The 17,434-nt window shown below is 33.6% G+C and overlaps 1 protein-coding gene and 1 pseudogene across 2 annotated transcripts; one reads left to right on the top strand and one right to left on the bottom strand.

Moving 5' to 3' along the window:
* Window positions 1-6,685: 6,685 nt before the first annotated feature.
* LOC111293637 (ABC transporter B family member 20-like) lies at window positions 6,686-15,512 on the top strand. Of its 2 annotated transcripts, none has more exons than XM_022886468.2 (11): window positions 6,686-7,444; window positions 8,946-9,000; window positions 9,099-9,274; window positions 9,394-9,594; window positions 10,725-10,984; window positions 11,059-11,369; window positions 11,487-11,707; window positions 11,813-12,153; window positions 12,308-13,095; window positions 13,187-13,428; window positions 13,656-15,512. In XM_022886468.2, exons 1-11 carry the CDS (start codon window positions 7,037-7,039, stop codon window positions 14,883-14,885), a joined length of 4,233 nt encoding a protein of 1,410 aa, XP_022742203.2. In that variant the 5' UTR covers window positions 6,686-7,036; the 3' UTR covers window positions 14,886-15,512. The 2 variants fall into 2 exon arrangements, with proteins under 2 accessions (XP_022742203.2, XP_089599755.1); XM_089743629.1 differs by having other exon boundaries at window positions 9,099-9,302.
* Window positions 15,513-15,670: 158 nt separating this feature from the next.
* On the bottom strand, window positions 15,671-17,434 carry LOC111293638 (photosynthetic NDH subunit of lumenal location 1, chloroplastic-like; annotated as a pseudogene).

The raw sequence follows: 17,434 nt of genomic DNA, 5'->3' as shown, positions 1-17,434 counted from the left end.
AAGGGTAGCTTTGTCATCCTTTCCACCATGGCATAAAATTTTTGAAAATGTTACAATACCTAGCTTTTATTTTTCAACATATATACCCAAGTTTTACGTGAAGCATTATCAATAAAAGTAATAAAATACTTGTTACCATGCAATGACTCAACTTTAATAAGACTAAAGACATCGGAATGAATCAATTTCAGTCTATTTTCTTTTTTCTGATAACTCTTATGAAAAAAAACTCTCTGATGCTTGTCAACTAAACAATGATCACATGAATCAAGAGATATATCTCTAGTCAAGGTAATGAAAAATTGTTTTACCAAAATCTATAACCCCTTCTCGCTCATGTGTGCTAGCTTTTTATGCTACATATTTGCTGAAGCATTATCTTCAATGGCATTTATCTTATTGTCATTTAATTGCATCATTGTCTTGTATATTGTGCAATATAATTTTTCTCTTGCAACTATCATAGATCATTTTAAGAAACTTTCACTATCCTTTTTTTGTCAACTTTCATATCCTTCTTTATCAAGGATATTAATAGCAAGTAAGTTTATTCTCATATCCAAAATGTGTCTGACATCTTTCAAAGTCAATATGCAACTTGTATTAGTTTATACAACAATATCATCAATCTCAATAATCTGCAACACATTCTTGTTTCTCATTTTGGTGTAACTAAAGTCTCATACTTTGTAAGTTATAAACAACTTCGTCTTAGGAACACAATGATATACCGTTCCTGTGTCAACTATCCCTTCAATGTTGAGATCACCAACATGATTACAATTACCATGTGTACAAATCAAAGTAACTGAATCGTTATCTAAATTCATTGCTGTAATATTACCATCATCTTAACTCTTACTTTTTTCATTTTTTCACTCTTACTTTAAGATTTTGCAATATCACTTTTATATGACTTGCTTTACCATAATAGAAACATTTCATTTTATATATGGACTTAGATCTATGTTTAAACTTATTACGGCCTTTTGAATTTTGACTTTTGTTGATATTTTTACCCATGTTCTCTATGACCAGAGCCTGATTCCCAATGTATAAATCTTTTTACCTTGTTTTTTCATTAAACATATTATTCTTTACCATCTTCAATGTCACCTTGTAATCAGGAGCTAAATTAAGAACAATCACAACTAAAGCATTTCAGCTGTCTGACAATGAACCCAAAAGAAAAATATCTTTATTTCATCATTCATATTAAGCTCTATAGTAGTCATTTGATTAAATATATCTTAAAAATTACTCAAATGCTCTGTAATTCATCATCCATCCCTATACTGTAAAGCTACAAGCTTTTTAACAAGCATAACTTTATTCATATATGTTTTTCTCTCATATAATGCCTTTAATTTTTTTCAAACAGTGTGAGCATCTGTCTCTTGCACTACATGATTATTTTCTTCTCATATAATGCCTTTAATTTTTTTCAAATAGTGTGGACATCTGTCTCTTGCACTACATGATGAAACATGCTGATATCAACTCATTTTTTAATTGTAGCCAGTATTTTTTATCTAATTTTTTTTAACTTTCATCTTTTATATCTACTGATTTAACCGAATTACCTAACACCAACTCATACAAAATTTTATAGTATAAATGATCTTTCATCACAGGTTTTCAAATTGAATAATTTGATGTTATCAATTTTATCATCGAACTTATATCACTTTTTATGATCTTAAACAAAATTTATTTTTGTCTTAGGTTGCTTATGTGTCATTGTCTAAAAATAACTCTTACTCTGATATCACTTATTAGGCCTAAAGCAATAAATACAACAACACAAAAGTAATATATATAATAAACCTACAACAATAGACAATAATCAACAATAAAAAATGCAAGCAAAATAAAACACACTCATATTTACGTGAAAAACCCTCTAGTGTATAGAGAAAAAACTACGAACCACTAAAAAAATTTTACTATCAAATAATAGATATACAAAGTTCACTTCTAACTAAAACTAGAGCTAATAAATAATTAGTGGACAATTGAAGAAATTTTACCAAATAAGTGACTCAACAAATATATCTTAAATTTGTTTTTAAAGAGCTTCAAATCCAATCTCAACTCTTCAAAATGTAAAACTCTGAATCATAAACTTACTGAAAAAAGTTTAGCTCAATTGAATCATAGATCGACTTCCATTCTACTAATTCTCCCTTCTCTCTTTATTTTTCTAGCTTTCTTTTTCCCTAGGTTTTGGCACCACCTCTATTTCTCACTTTTAAACACGGCCCCCTCTTCTTTTTTATTAAGTAGGGCTCTCTTAGGTCAAAGACAAAAAAGGCTTTAGGCTTTTTTAATTGGTCAAAACTAATTACATGAAGCTGAACCCCATTCTTTTTAACAATAAAGTCTACGAAAATCTAAAAGCCAAAATCTTCATAATTAATAGAGACATAAAAAAAAAAACCTTAATCTGTATTTCTCTGTCATGCATTTCGCAACCATGGGACCTATTATCTAACTCTCAATGTTTTCTCCAAATCATAGATTTTATTAACACATCTATCAATTTTAGAAAGATATGCTTTATTGATAAAACTTTATGTTTAAATAATTTTGATCAATCCTAGTCGAAATTGTTAATTTGAGTTTTTAAGCAGAAACTAACGATTAAAATTTAAAATTTTATTTAAAAGATTTACAATTCAAATTTGAACTTCAAAACATATAAGATAGCTTATTTGGAAGGGCTATCACTACAACTAATTGATGATCGGTGCATTGAAAGTTGCACAAATTGTTGTTCCAAACAACCTTTGGAGTTTTGTTTTTTTAAATTAAATATTATGAATAATCATTAAATTATAGTAAAATACTTAATTTGATATATGAATTTTAAAAATTTTTAATATGATCCTTGAACTATAAGTCTATATACTTACTTTTGACATAACTAACTTCATATGATGGCATAAGACAAATAAATAACCTTTTAAATACTTTATTATTTAATAAATTTTTAATTCAAATATCACAATAAAAATTTTTAAAATTCTAATACACATTGAATATTTTATTATAATTTAACTATTCATAACATTAATATTTTTTATAACGTAGTCACTGCAAAAAAAAATTCATTTTAAACATCAATAGTGTTATGTTAGAAAACAAATAATTTTTTGCAACATAAATAGTGTTATGTTGGAAAAAGGTAGTACTCGTTACATTTTATTACAAAAATATATACAAAATTGTTGCCAATGTTTTGTATAATAATACTATTTGCAACACCCTGCAATAATTTGCACAATACTTTTTTGCAACATAGAAATCTTATGTTAGCAATGAGTATAATAAACTATTTTTTGCAATAAAAATATACATAAAAGTTATTGTAAATATTTTTATATACAATTATTTGCAACATAATATAAAATTTTTATTGCTAAATATCATTTTTATTTAGTGCAAAGATGCTTTTCATAGTTTGTTTGAATTTAATCTTTTATCCAGGAAAATGTTTTGCACAAAGATTATATTTTAAGTGATAAAAACTTTTTTTTCCTACCAACCGATTAATTCTCATGTATCTTAATATTTTTATATAAAAAACAAGACCTTTATATAATAGAAGAGAAAATTAATTAAAAGAATCGATCACAAAAATCCAGCTTGGCATATAACCGATTACTAAAACAAATTGCTTTAAAGGTAAATAATGTGAGAGAAATTAGAAGAAATAGACCAAAATGGCAAAAGCGAGAAACAAAAGAGGCAAATAAAAGAGAAGAAAGAAAAGCGAAGGGAACAGAGCAAATGCTCTGGCAGAGGAAAAAAGCTCACTCACCCCCTCACCATGATGTCTGCGTCTCTCCTGTCTTCCCATGGTCTCAATAATACAATATTTTTAATATTTAAAATTTTTTTACAATCACCCGTACACTACACAGACACACACGTGTCACCAATGACATAATCAATGTCAAGCAAAGATCCAGCTGTTCACACACACCAACACAGATCTTCCCATACCCAATTTCCAAAATTACCCCCACGTATTGAAGAAATTGGTAAATTAACACCATTATATATAAGAAATAATTTGATTAATCAGCAATTTTTTTAACCCCAAATCGAAGTGATTATGGGAAGGGGTTTTTATATTAATAATTTTTATATTTTTATAAATTAATTTGAATTAGAATTTTGAGTCTTAAAATTTTTTTAGGTTCGATTTAAATTAAAAAATAAAATTTAAACTCATCAATTAAATTTAATTTATATAATAAAAATTAAAAAAATAATTAAATTAAATTTAATAAAATTATATTTAATTCACATATATAAAAGTTAAAATTAAAAATTATATAAATATATATTTTTTATTTTTAATTTATATATATTAATTTATATAATTCACATATATATAAAAATAAAAACTTATATATGTGGGGTTGGGTTTAGTTGAAATCAAACTTTAAATCTTTTGTTCAAGATTTGATCCAAAATTTAAATAAATCTAAAAGTTGAATTCAAACCCGTTTAAAGAGTTTTATTTTTTTATCCAAATTCTTTCAAAACTTGAATAAACTTTTGAGTTTAATTAAATAACTTGACCATTGAATAAATCTAATTCCAAGTGAAGTTAACACAATAATGACATATGTGCTATTTTTTAATTAGTTTTTTATTTTAAATATATTCTAAAAATATATGTTATTTTATTAATCTCAATTGTTGAGTTAAAAATTTTTATTATTGTATTTTATAATTTTTCATATTTATTTTATATCTTTGGAATTTTTTAAAATAAACATATGTTTTGAATTAAAGAATATTGAAGTTGTATATTAATTTTCTATTAAATGACAAATATATAAATATCAATGTAAAAGATACATTCCCATGATATTAAATGCTGCAAACTCTCGTAAGATTTTTAAAGACGATGATTTTTTTTTTTTTATTGAGAATGAAAGAACCTTCATTAATTAGTAATTACTCCAGCCACAGCAGCATATGCTTCGATCACTACAGCATTCCTGACACCTTCTATTCGCTTAGAAGCTCACCCCAAAACCTCCCCTTTATCGTTACGCGCCACTATCCCAATGTCTCCCGATGCATCTGCGAGGTTTAAAGCCTTGTCAAAATTGACTTCAACAATATTGGCTGGTGGCAGTTACAAACCAGTAATAACCTCCGGTTGTCTTTCTGTTTGATTCTGGCATCCCTTGAATTCATGCAGATAGTTAAGAGCAAAACTAGTAGTTCCTTCAGTAGATCTGTATTCATCTTTCTTCACTATCAGGTTTCTGCTATGCAATGTAGCCGAGCAGATAACAAGCCCCTTTTCGAAGCTTTCACTATCATGGAGTTTGCTAAACCGGTGAGCCACCCCTTATCTTCTGCATGTTCACATTCTGTCCACGTCAATCGAAAGCCATGTGTCTTTTGCTCTCTGACAGTCCCTTAAAGCATGTATCACCATTTCATCGTGGATTCCACGTTGGCAAAGAAAATATTTTAACTGTTAAAATTTGTAAACTTTTAACTATTGATTGTTCGAATTTGATATGTTTGCTTAATGAAATATGCAAATTTAAGATTTTAAAAGAATTATGAACAAAGTCAATGAAAAATGATTAAATGGATAATATTTGAATACTTTGTTTATAAAATTTAAATTTGATGGTGACATTGAAAAGACATAATTTTTTTTACTTGCATTTTTAAATAAAACAGGAAAATATAAATTATTTTATTTGTAGAAGTCGGAAGACTTAAATTTTACAAACCAGTTTGTAAGTTTAAAAAAGTTTCTTAAATTTTATAAGTTTTCTAAACTTTATTTGATTAAAAATAAATGCAATAAATCAATAAAATTATTAAATGAATGTGTATCAATAAAAGAAATCAAATATGCATATCTAAAAAAAATTAAATTCACAAATCAGATTTGCAAAAAATTAGATCAACAAAAAAAAAAAAAAATTCTAAACCATCAACTTTCATTACCATCAACCACTACAACATCACTTAAACAATCAATCCAAAACCCAAGCAATGCAAAAACATACCACTTAACCAACAAATACATAAATAACACAAAAGAATAAAATAAAATAATAGACAGCATTTCATAATGATGTCTATTGTTTGAGGAGGTTGAGGAAGATCTGTGGTGATCGGAGTGAAAATAACTCTAATGTTAATGGCAAACGGGGATCGATACAACAATTTTAGACAACTGAAAATTGGTTTGAGAGAGAAGATCATGTTCTAGTAAGAAAGAAGAAAGAAAAAAATAAAAAAAATATTTTAACTTTTAAAATAGCACCAAGCAATACATTTAAGAAAATAAAAAAATAAGCTGTAGCCAAGCACAGCTAAAAATTTCTAATATATATGAACTCTCTCCTAAAATTTAGAAGTTTTACCATTAATTGTTTAAATAAAATAAACAAAAAAACTTGTTAACAAGAATTAAAATAAAAATGCTCTTAAGCTTTATTTGACGGGATACATAAAAAAAAAAAAAAGTGTTAAAGTTTGACGAAAATGTTTTGGCCATAAGAATATGTTTGAAAAAGAAAAACAAAAACAAAAACTTGGAAATGTAACGTGGGAAACTTGAAAGATAAAAGGGTGAAAGTGTAATTTAATTAATTAAAAAGCAGAAAAAAGAAAAACAAGAAAAATCGAAATCGCTTTGCTGGCACTGGTTCGTTAACAAAAACAAAAATGGAATCATCAAAAGGCCACAAAAAAAAAAAAAATTAAAAAGGTGTTTTTTTTTTGGTTTTTGCTTCATGTAACTGTGAGTGACTGCATTTTTTCTCATTTTCTTCTGTCTCCTGCGCCTTGTTTGACCTGCTCTCCATTTCCACCGAAAAAACAAAACCCCATATTAAATAAAATCCCGATCCTTTAACCAACTAGAAAAAGGAAAATCTAATTTTAAAAAAATGTTTTTCGTCTCTGAATTTAGCAGATCCGCTTAAAGTTTCTGATAAATTTAGAGAAGAAAAGAGAGTTACAGTTAGGGTTTTCTTTGAAAATGATGATATCAAGAGGTTTATTCGGGTGGTCTCCACCTCACATACAACCGTTGACACCAGTCTCCGAGGTTTCGGAGCCGCCGGAATCGCCGTCGCCATACTTGGATACAACTGCGGAAGCAGCTGCTGCTGCTGCTGCGGCGGCGCAGTTGGAGGCGGAGGAAGAGATGGAGGAGGCGGAGGAGATTGAGCCGCCTCCTGCCGCCGTCCCGTTCTCGAGACTCTTTGCCTGTGCTGACAGGCTTGATTGGGCTCTCATGATCGTCGGATCGCTTGCTGCTGCAGCTCATGGGACCGCTCTCGTTGTCTACTTGCATTACTTTGCGAAGATTGTTCAGGTCCTTGGAATTGGGCCGCCAGAACAGGGACCGAAGAGATTGGATGCGCAGTTTGAGAGGTTTAAAGAGGTTAGTGTTTTTTATTAAGGAAGTAAAACCCTTCATTTTGAGGATTTTAAAGGTTTAGTTTAGTATTTTAGTTGATAATTTTGATAATTGATGTAGAGTTCTAATTTTATGCTTTTTGTAATTTTTGAGAATAATAATATTTGGATTTTACAGTTTTTAGAGAGTTCGCATTTTTTGGAGTTTAGTTAACTAATGGTGTTTTAGTTTTAGAGAGTTGGGAAAATTAAGGGAGATGGAACCTTTGATTCTACTTGAAGCAATTCGCTTGATTTTTTTTTTTTTTTTTTGCGTATGTTGGATAACAGTGTCATTCTTGACAGTGTATTTTGAAATGGGTTTTAGACTTTTACGTTTCTGTGTTTGCAATTGCCAAAATCAAGTTCTTTTATCTTTTTTTTTTTTTTTTGAGTGGGGGGGGAGGAGTTAGTCTTATTGTTTTAGGATCAAAAGAGGAGAGTTAAGTATGAGGCTATTAGCATTGAACTTTGCTCTGAGAGAATTTACTTGTTTCTATTTTAGGTGGCAATACAATGAAATGAACTGCTTTATTAGTTTTTGGCTTTTCAGCTTGATTTATTTATTTACGGAATGGCATTGTTAGATGGATTGAGTGATGTTTCCTAATATGACATCTGAAATGGGGGTGGTAGTTTCACATCAAATATTAGGAGTTGGCAGCTGAGATTTAGCTTAGAAGTGGATTGTCAGGAAATTTTTGTGGTGTAAAAGCACGATATTTTGGAAATCTTTGTTATTTCGATTAATGGTTATTGTTTGTATGGGATTCTGAAATGTCATAGTAGGATATTGCTGTTTTGGTATTTTGGGTGGATGGTCCTTAACATTAGTCTTAACTACATTTTCTTCCCTCTAGGTTGGAGACAGGGTCTTTCTTCCACATTCTAGATGCAAGACATCCTTATAACAAAAGATGAGCATATTATTACATAATGAAGGATGTGATTATCTAATTATTTGAGACTTCATATTTGTCTGAAAGTTTAGGGAGGGGGATAAGATAGGTAGTGAACAACAAAAGGATGGAATTTTTAATGTGTAATGATGTAGTTAATTTCAAATCAAACCACCACATTTTGGTTGTAGTACAAGTTAGATGCTCCAGGCACATCAGGTTACGTAGCCACACTCTCTCTTTCTCTCTCTCATGTAGATTTCCCAATGCGTGCATGTAAACTGAGTATATGTAAGTATTCTCTGCTTATTTGTGAATAATATTTTGTTTTTAATCGTTACTACGAAGATATAAAAACTCTCTATCTTCTGGGTTAACACTGGATTGCCTTTATTCTCAGAGGTGTTAATTAGTAATATAATGTGCAAATCAGATGGAGCAAAGCAAAACCATATTTTGAGGCTTGAATTTCTGTATAATTTATCTCCTTTTTGCTTGGTATAAGCAACTATCATTTGTAGTTTCCTTGAGACATTCTGTTGATTTGTATTTGCGCACACCACCAACTATTTCATTCTTGTTCTGCAGCTTTCTTCCACTATTGTTTATATTGCTGTGGGTGTTTTTGCTGCTGGCTGGGTTGGTAAGTTGATTTACAGCAAAATCAGTTATTGCTTCATTTCTGTCTTCTTCCAATTGATGTGTCTTTTCTGCCATTTGTCGCTGACTTCTGTGTAATAGAGGTTTCATGCTGGATTCTGACGGGAGAGCGGCAGACTGCTGTCATCAGGTCAAGATATGTTCAAGTATTATTGAACCAAGATATGAGCTTTTTTGATACTTACGGGAATAATGGAGACATAGTGAGCCAAGTATTGAGTGATGTACTGCTTATCCAGTCTGCTCTTAGTGAAAAAGTATGTTCAGTCACATGTTGCTTCACATGTGGGTTTCCCTGCTTTTCTAATAATTTATTCTTTCATGGGATTTCCTTACAAATGTCTACTCTAATTCTAATATTCCTTTGATGATACAGGTTGGGAATTACATTCATAACATGGCTACATTTTTCAGTGGTCTAATTATTGGTTTCATCAACTGTTGGGAAATTGCCCTCATAACTCTAGCCACTGGTCCATTAATTGTTGCTGCTGGAGGCATATCCAATATATTTCTTCATAAGCTTGCTGAGAACATTCAAGATGCTTATGCTGAGGCTGCTAGTATTGCTGAACAGGTTTTTCAACCCGTCTTACTTTTTGTTAATATAAATCTCTAGTGAATATAAGTTGGCTACTTGCGTAATGTTCTTTTTAGAATTACTTGTCCAAATGGTAGATGCTGGTTTAAGAGTGCAGTTACCATTAACATTTAATTGTAATGAGTTTGTTTGAACTGGCTGTTAATCTAAGGACCTTTGGTTATGTTCTTTGGAGATATGAGATCACTTTAGGAGTTGAGTAATGAGTACAAAACTAAACTTTGCTAGTTGTTTGTAGTAGAGATAGAAAGGGATAACATCACGAATGTACTCTAAACTATAATGAAATGTTCAATGTGATATCTGAACTTTAAAAATCTCTAATCTGGTACATGAACTATGAATATGTTAACTAATGTGGTACTTAGAGGGTTGTTTGTTCTTCACATGTCATCATTTGAAGCTAGCCACATTGGGGTTGAGTACCACATTAGTTTACAAATTTATAATTTAGGTACCCTTTCTAAAGTTCAAGTACCAGATTGAATATTTCACTATAGTTTAGGGGCCATTCATGACATTAACCCAAACAGAAATGATGGTAAAGTTACCTCCCAATTCTTACTTAATATAATATTCATAGGGAGCTTTAGATGCTTATTGTTAGGAATCTGTTTGGCCAGGCTGGAGTTGTGGGAAAAAGTGCTGGTGGCTTTCCAAAAGTATTGTCAAATTGAGATAATTTGAATTAACAAGGAATATCTTTTGTTTATTTGAAGTTTCTATTAAACTTGTCAATCAGCTTTTCCCTAAAGGTTCTTGCCAGAAGTTCCAACTTTGAGCTTCGGCTTTTAGCCCTCCAAAGCTCATTTTCAGTTTTTATAGTAGCTAAAACTAATTTTTTAGAACTCTGTTTGAACCCAACTTGTGCTTTCTGGAGTAAAGAAGCTGCTGAAGAAGCTAGGCAAAACTTGCACTAGATATTTTCTTAATAATCCATGCATAGTACATATTATGCCTTTCTGGGTTCAATAGTGTTGAATTTGTTGAAATGGTGACAAGAATTCTAAGTTGAACTTCACTTTCTCCATAGAATTAGCCTTTTGTGTGGAGAAGCACAGCGTGGGAGTGATGCTAATGTACATATAGTTCTCATTTTTTTGCAGGCAGTCTCTTACATTAGGACCTTGTATGCATTTACAAATGAAACTTTGGCCAAATATTCTTATGCAACCTCATTGCAAGCAACTTTGAGATATGGTATATTGATTAGTCTTGTGCAAGGGCTTGGGCTTGGATTTACGTATGGGCTTGCAATATGTTCTTGTGCCTTACAACTTTGGGTTGGAAGGTTCCTGGTCTCAAATGACAAAGCTCATGGTGGTGAAATCATAACAGCTCTATTTGCTGTAATTTTAAGTGGCCTGTAAACATCACTTTCTCCCTTTTTTCTTGCTCCATGTAATCTCTACTGTCTCACTAATCTTCTTTTCTGTGCAGTGGGCTGAACCAAGCAGCAACAAATTTCTATTCCTTTGACCAAGGGCGAATTGCTGCTTATAGACTTTTTGAGATGATTAGCTGGTCATCTTCTGGTTCTAATCAGGAGGGGAACATTCTTCCGTCTGTTCAAGGAAATATTGAGTTTCGGAATGTATATTTTAGTTATCTGTCTCGACCTGAAATCCCTATATTGAGTGGATTTTACCTCACTGTGCCTGCCAAAAGGGCTGTAGCCCTTGTTGGCAGAAATGGCTCTGGAAAAAGTAGTATTATCCCACTCATGGAGCGGTTTTATGATCCTACATTAGGTATTATGGTCTTTTATTTTATACATCACATTGCACTGGCATGCCATTTAAGGTTTTGAAATCATTGGTGGCCAGTCAACCTTCATTATTTAAACAATTTTATCTTTTCTGATGCAGGGGAAGTTCTTCTAGACGGAGATAATATTAAAAACCTTAGGTTGGAGTGGCTGAGAAGCCAAATAGGACTCGTAACTCAGGAACCTGCCTTACTTAGTTTAAGCATAAAAGATAATATTGCTTATGGTCGAGATGCTACATTTGATCAAATTGAAGAAGCTGCAAAAATAGCACATGCACATACATTTATTAGCTCGCTTGAGAGAGGATATGAGACACAGGTGAAATATGGAAAAATAAGATATTTGTTTTGCTTATCTTACTGATCATCTTGATTATTCTCATTTATGGCATTTTTTGTTGAAATCATTTACTGTGAATTGCAGGTGGGAAGAGCTGGCTTAGCATTGACGGAAGAACAGAAAATCAAACTTTCTATTGCGAGAGCAGTGCTTTTGAACCCAACAATCCTTCTGCTTGATGAGGTTACTGGTGGACTCGATTTTGAAGCCGAAAGAACTGTTCAGGAAGCTCTAGATCTCCTCATGTTGGGACGTTCGACTATAATAATAGCTCGACGTCTTAGTCTCATACGAAATGCTGATTATATAGCCGTAATGGAGGAAGGTCAGCTCGTTGAAATGGGTACACATGATGAGTTACTAGCCCTTGATGGCTTGTATGCAGAGCTCCTCAAATGCGAAGAGGCCATAAAACTTCCAAGGAGGTAATTACAGCTTTGGATCCTTTTACTAAGAAGGCTGGAATTCAATGTTTGAAAGTCTATTTCTTGTCAGTGATTTTTGTTCATTTAGGTTGAAAAAAATGCTCCTCTGCTTCTAAATTCTAAATTCTGGTTTATGTTGTTTGTTTTCTTTCAGGATGCCAGTTAGGAACTATAAGGAAACGTCATCTTTCCAAATTGAAAAGGATTCTTCATCGGTTCACAGCTTCCAAGAATCATCATCTCCAAAGTTGATCAAATCACCATCTCTCCAAAGAGTTCCTGGTGTATTTCGGCCACAAGATGGTGCTTTTAACTCACAAGAATCACCTAAAGCTCATAGTCCACCACCAGAGAAAATGTTGGAAAACGGCTTGCCTGTTGATGGAGGTGATAAAGAACCCTCAATTAGGAGGCAGGATAGCTTCGAAATGAGACTGCCCGAGTTGCCCAAACTTGATGTTCAGTCTATCCAGCAGCAGAAATCAAATGGTTCAGACCCAGAATCTCCTGTATCACCCCTTCTGACATCGGATCCTAAAAGTGAACGTTCCCATTCTCAGACTTTTAGTCGGCCTCACAGTCACTCTGATGACATCCCGATGAAAGTTAAGGAAGCAAAGGATGTACATCATAGGGAAGCTCCATCTTTTTGGAGGTTGGCACAGCTTAGTTTTGCAGAGTGGCTCTATGCTGTATTGGGAAGCATTGGTGCAGCAATCTTTGGTTCTTTCAATCCACTTCTTGCTTATGTTATTGCTCTGATAGTAACGGCATATTATAGGCGTGAGGAACGCCATCACTTACGTGATGAAGTAGACAAATGGTGTTTGATAATTGCCTGTATGGGTATGGTGACTGTCGTTGCCAACTTTTTGCAACACTTCTACTTTGGCATTATGGGGGAAAAGATGACTGAACGGGTTCGCAGAATGATGTTCTCAGGTATCTGAATCTTCAACTTGCTATAACTAACTTACTGGAATGTTGAATTCCATGCAATATTGTTAACCTTGTTTTGCCTATTATGTGACAGCAATGCTGCACAATGAAGTTGGATGGTTTGATGAAGAAGATAATAGTGCTGACACCTTGTCCATGCGATTGGCAAATGACGCTACATTTGTACGGGCTGCTTTTAGCAACCGACTTTCAATATTTATACAGGATAGTGCTGCTGTTATTGTTGCTATACTAATTGGGATGTTGCTAAATTGGCGGTTGGCACTCGTGGCATTTGCAACCTTGCCAGTTCTAACTGTCTCTGCTATTGCACAGGTTTGCATATTCCTACTTTTTTTTTAATATTTGGTTTTCACTTCTTTATTGCAAACATGGAGTTTCTGGAGAGTTGGGCTTCTTAGTTAATTGTTATCAGTTCCATGTCTTGTCTCTGCTTCTTTTTCTCCTCTGTATCTTTGCCTTCTCCTTTCTTATTGAATTTGGATGGAATTGTCCTCATCCTCATCCAAATTTCTGAATAGTTGCCTACTTAAATGTTGCAGAAATTATGGCTTGCTGGATTTTCTAGGGGAATCCAAGAGATGCATGGGAAGGCATCATTGGTCCTTGAGGATGCGGTGAGAAACATTTACACCGTTGTAGCATTTTGTGCTGGTAATAAGGTAATGGAGCTCTACAGACTGCAGCTGAAGAAAATATTGAAACAGAGTTTCTTTCATGGAATGGCAATAGGGTTTGTATTTGGCTTTTCGCAGTTTCTTCTTTTTGCTTGCAATGCTCTTCTCCTTTGGTACACCGCACTCTCTGTTAAAAGAGGCTATATGGATCTGCCTACAGCACTCAAGGAGTACATGGTTTTCTCTTTTGCAACTTTTGCACTGGTGGAGCCATTTGGATTGGCACCATACATACTTAAAAGGCGGCAATCCCTCACTTCAGTGTTTAAAATTATTGATCGAGTCCCTAAAATTGAGCCAGATGATGACTCGGCATTGAAACCACCTCATATCTATGGAAGCATTGAGTTGAAAAATGTTGATTTCTGCTATCCTACTCATCCTGAAATGTTGGTATTGAGCAATTTCAGTCTTAAAGTTAATGGGGGACAAACTGTAGCTGTTGTTGGAGTTTCAGGATCCGGGAAGAGTACCATAATATCACTGATTGAGAGATTCTATGATCCAGTTGCTGGTCAGGTTCTATTTGATGGGCGGGATTTGAAACTCTACAATTTGAGGTGGTTAAGGAACCACTTAGGTCTTGTTCAACAGGAACCCATTCTTTTCTCAACTACTATTAGTGAAAACATTATATATGCAAGGCACAATGCTAGTGAAGCTGAGATAAAAGAGGCTGCAAGAATAGCTAATGCTCACCATTTTATCAGCAGCTTGCCTCATGGTTATGACACACGTGTGGGTATGAGGGGTGTGGATTTGACCGCAGGACAGAAACAAAGAATTGCTATTGCTCGAGTGGTGCTGAAGAATGCTCCCATCTTGTTATTGGATGAAGCTAGCTCCTCCATTGAATCTGAGTCAAGCCGAGTGGTGCAGGAGGCACTTGATACATTGATAATGGGGAATAAAACAACCATTTTGATAGCCCATAGAGCTGCAATGATGAGGCATGTTGACAACATTGTAGTACTCAATGGTGGTCGAATTGTGGAGGAAGGGACGCATGATTCTTTGGTAGCGAAAAATGGCTTGTATGTTCGTTTAATGCAACCTCATTTTGGGAGGGGTTTGCGTCAGCACAGGCTGGTTTAGGTTGGCTTACGATTGATTATAACTTACATTGGTTCTTCTGTATAGTACTCATTTCACCCATATGAATTGCTGGATCTGCCACTATCTCTTGGTTGAAAAATCCAGAATCAGAAAGGACAAATGGGGATGCTGCAGCTTGTAATGATGTTCTCTATGGGTGGTGAACCAAGAGCATGTGACAATGATCGAGGGTGGGTAGGCATAGCAGCGGCTGTAGTTACATTGTTTAAAAGTAGGGCTTAGAATTAGGGGTTTTGGAATTTGGGTGGGTGTTAAGGGTTAGATCCATATTCTTTACGGTGGCAAGCAGCATTAGATTGGGGCTGTGCTTTGTCTCCATGGTATATTAATTTTGTTTATTGATTAGAAAAAGGGATCGATAAGTTTAGTCCTATCGAGGTGTGTTTCTGGGATTTTCCGGTTTCAGGTTTTGCCCCTGATTTCTATGAATTTCTGCAACTCTTATCTCTCACCAAAGCCTGGATGATGTATGTGTTTGGCTGTAAAATTTGCAACTTTCGATTACTCAAAGAAAGTTTAGAAGAGGAAAAAAAATGTTGTAATCTCTGTAAATAAATATGCGGATAATTTACAATTTTTTTTTTACTTTTGCCATTATTTCTGCTACTTCACGTTCAGGTAAATATCTATTAGATTTTATGCCTTGCAAAGCAATGATGGTTAAAAAAAAAAAGGTACTAGAAAATTTTGATCAACACTGGAAGCCTCACTTACAAAACCCAAGAAATGGATGGTAGTAATAGGGGAAGAAGAAGAACAGTAATAATTCTGGTTGGTGATGCTAAAACAAGAGAGAATCTCTACTGTTTCCGGCGATATACGATGAAAAGAGTTGGTTTTTATTTGTATATCTTTCCACAGGTTTGAGGATTGCCTTGCTCTGTAAAACTGCATTTCAGATGTCAAGCACCATGAAGGAGTCGGCCACCACTTTCAGCTTGTTGCGAACCATTCACCGTCTTCCAAGTGCTCCCACAACTAGTGTGTAATATCTCCCTAGAAAGAAATGCAAGCCAGAGCTTTAACAAGAAAATCTTTCTACTCGTACTTCACTTCTTCAAGAGTACCGATAATGTTCTGAATCAAATGAAACCTTTTTGGCAACTGATTTGTCTATCTATGGCTAAGCTATTATTCAAGGATTAGCATTCCAACAAATGTTAGAAGATAGCCATTTTGAGACAATGGATGCTTTACCATTTCCAATGACTATTGTTGCAAAGGAAGCACTAGCATAGCAAAGGAGAGGTGAGTTCGTATTCAAAGATGTAATAATTTTTTCCATCAGTTGTTCTCTGCATTTAGAAGATAGTCATGAAAGAAACTGTCAGGCCAACGATTAAAGCTAAGCTAGATTGATTTCTGATCAATAAAACTGAAAGAAAGTTGCATGTGTTTTGGACAAACCTCTTGCATATCAAGTATGTTGACCATTTGATTTGGCGCAGCATAAACATGATTCACCAAATTGTAAACAAAGAAAAACCTTGTAAAACTCCGATTTCTTTCTTTCCAAAAACTTATGGAAAGCAAGGAAAAGAATGCCATTTCTTTACCTCTTCTATGGGCCCCAAATCATGGATGTCTTTTTTATCAGTTGGTATGAATCTCACCCTTACATTTTGCAGTCGAAGAAATCTGTCCCTAAATGCGGAATCATGTCCCCTAAAGTCAAATTCCTAACAAAAGCAACAAACAGATATCATATAGGGGATTTGCAGTCAAAAGCTAAGGCTTCAACTTGCTATTATTAAGACAACTTACCCTCCAATCTGATGGGTAGTAATAAGAGTACCCATCAGGAATGTCAACAAAAATTTAATAGTTTTGTGGTATCTCTGTCAAATGACCAAAACAAGAAAAGTTGCATTGATATAATTTACATGAATTGAGGTCATAAAATGCTTTATTGAGGCAACTATAAGAGATTATAAGACCTTAAGCAAGAAGGGAAGTTGCAGGAAGTAAACTTGATGTTACAGCTCCAACTCCCAACAGCAACAATCTTCTCGTGCAATTGTCTAAGATTCAATCAAAAGTAAGAACATGAGACAAAGGCATCGAGTTTTTGCTTCCATGAATATGTTATATTCAATTTCATGCCATGATGGAGTACAATTTCTCTCAAAACAACGTGGGAAAAGAAGAAAAAAAAGGATATGTTAGTGTTTGTCATGAAAAATATCTTACTTTCTCCATCGGAAGTGGTCACTTTGGGGTATGTGACAGAGTTGTGCAATGAAAATGCAGTAGTTAGAGCTAGCTCATTGGAATGTGACGCGTTTGACTGGGAAATATGAACAGTAACAGAAGAAAGAACCGAATCAGCTTTGAGAGAAAAAAACATGGAGAGCAAAGCTAACAGCAGCAGCTGATGAGAGAGCAAAAACCATCTTTGTAAAGGTAGCTGGAACACAGTTGAATGAAACTGAAGACATTGCCATGTAGTTTAGATGACAATGTGAAGCAGAAGCAGCTGTAGCCTCTCACAAAGTATGGGATATATTGATTCCTATTTGATGGATAGT

The sequence above is a fragment of the Durio zibethinus genome, chromosome 14 (genome assembly GCF_047325235.1).
Source record: "Durio zibethinus cultivar Kanyao isolate XHJ-2024 chromosome 14, ASM4732523v1, whole genome shotgun sequence".
In the NCBI taxonomy this organism is placed as follows: Eukaryota; Viridiplantae; Streptophyta; class Magnoliopsida; order Malvales; family Malvaceae; genus Durio; species Durio zibethinus.
The sequence above is the reverse complement of the archived record's forward strand: the minus strand, read 5'-3'. Positions and strand labels throughout refer to the sequence as shown.

Bases quoted from the DNA above. Each gene is read 5' to 3' on its own strand.
- LOC111293637 (XM_022886468.2), top strand. From the start codon at position 7,037: ATGATGATATCAAGAGGTTTATTCGGGTGGTCTCCACCTCACATACAA. The intron at 12,154-12,307 runs GTAATTACAGCT...GTTTTCTTTCAG, and splicing joins GCCATAAAACTTCCAAGGAG to GATGCCAGTTAGGAACTATA. The intron at 13,429-13,655 runs GTTTGCATATTC...TAAATGTTGCAG, and splicing joins CTGTCTCTGCTATTGCACAG to AAATTATGGCTTGCTGGATT.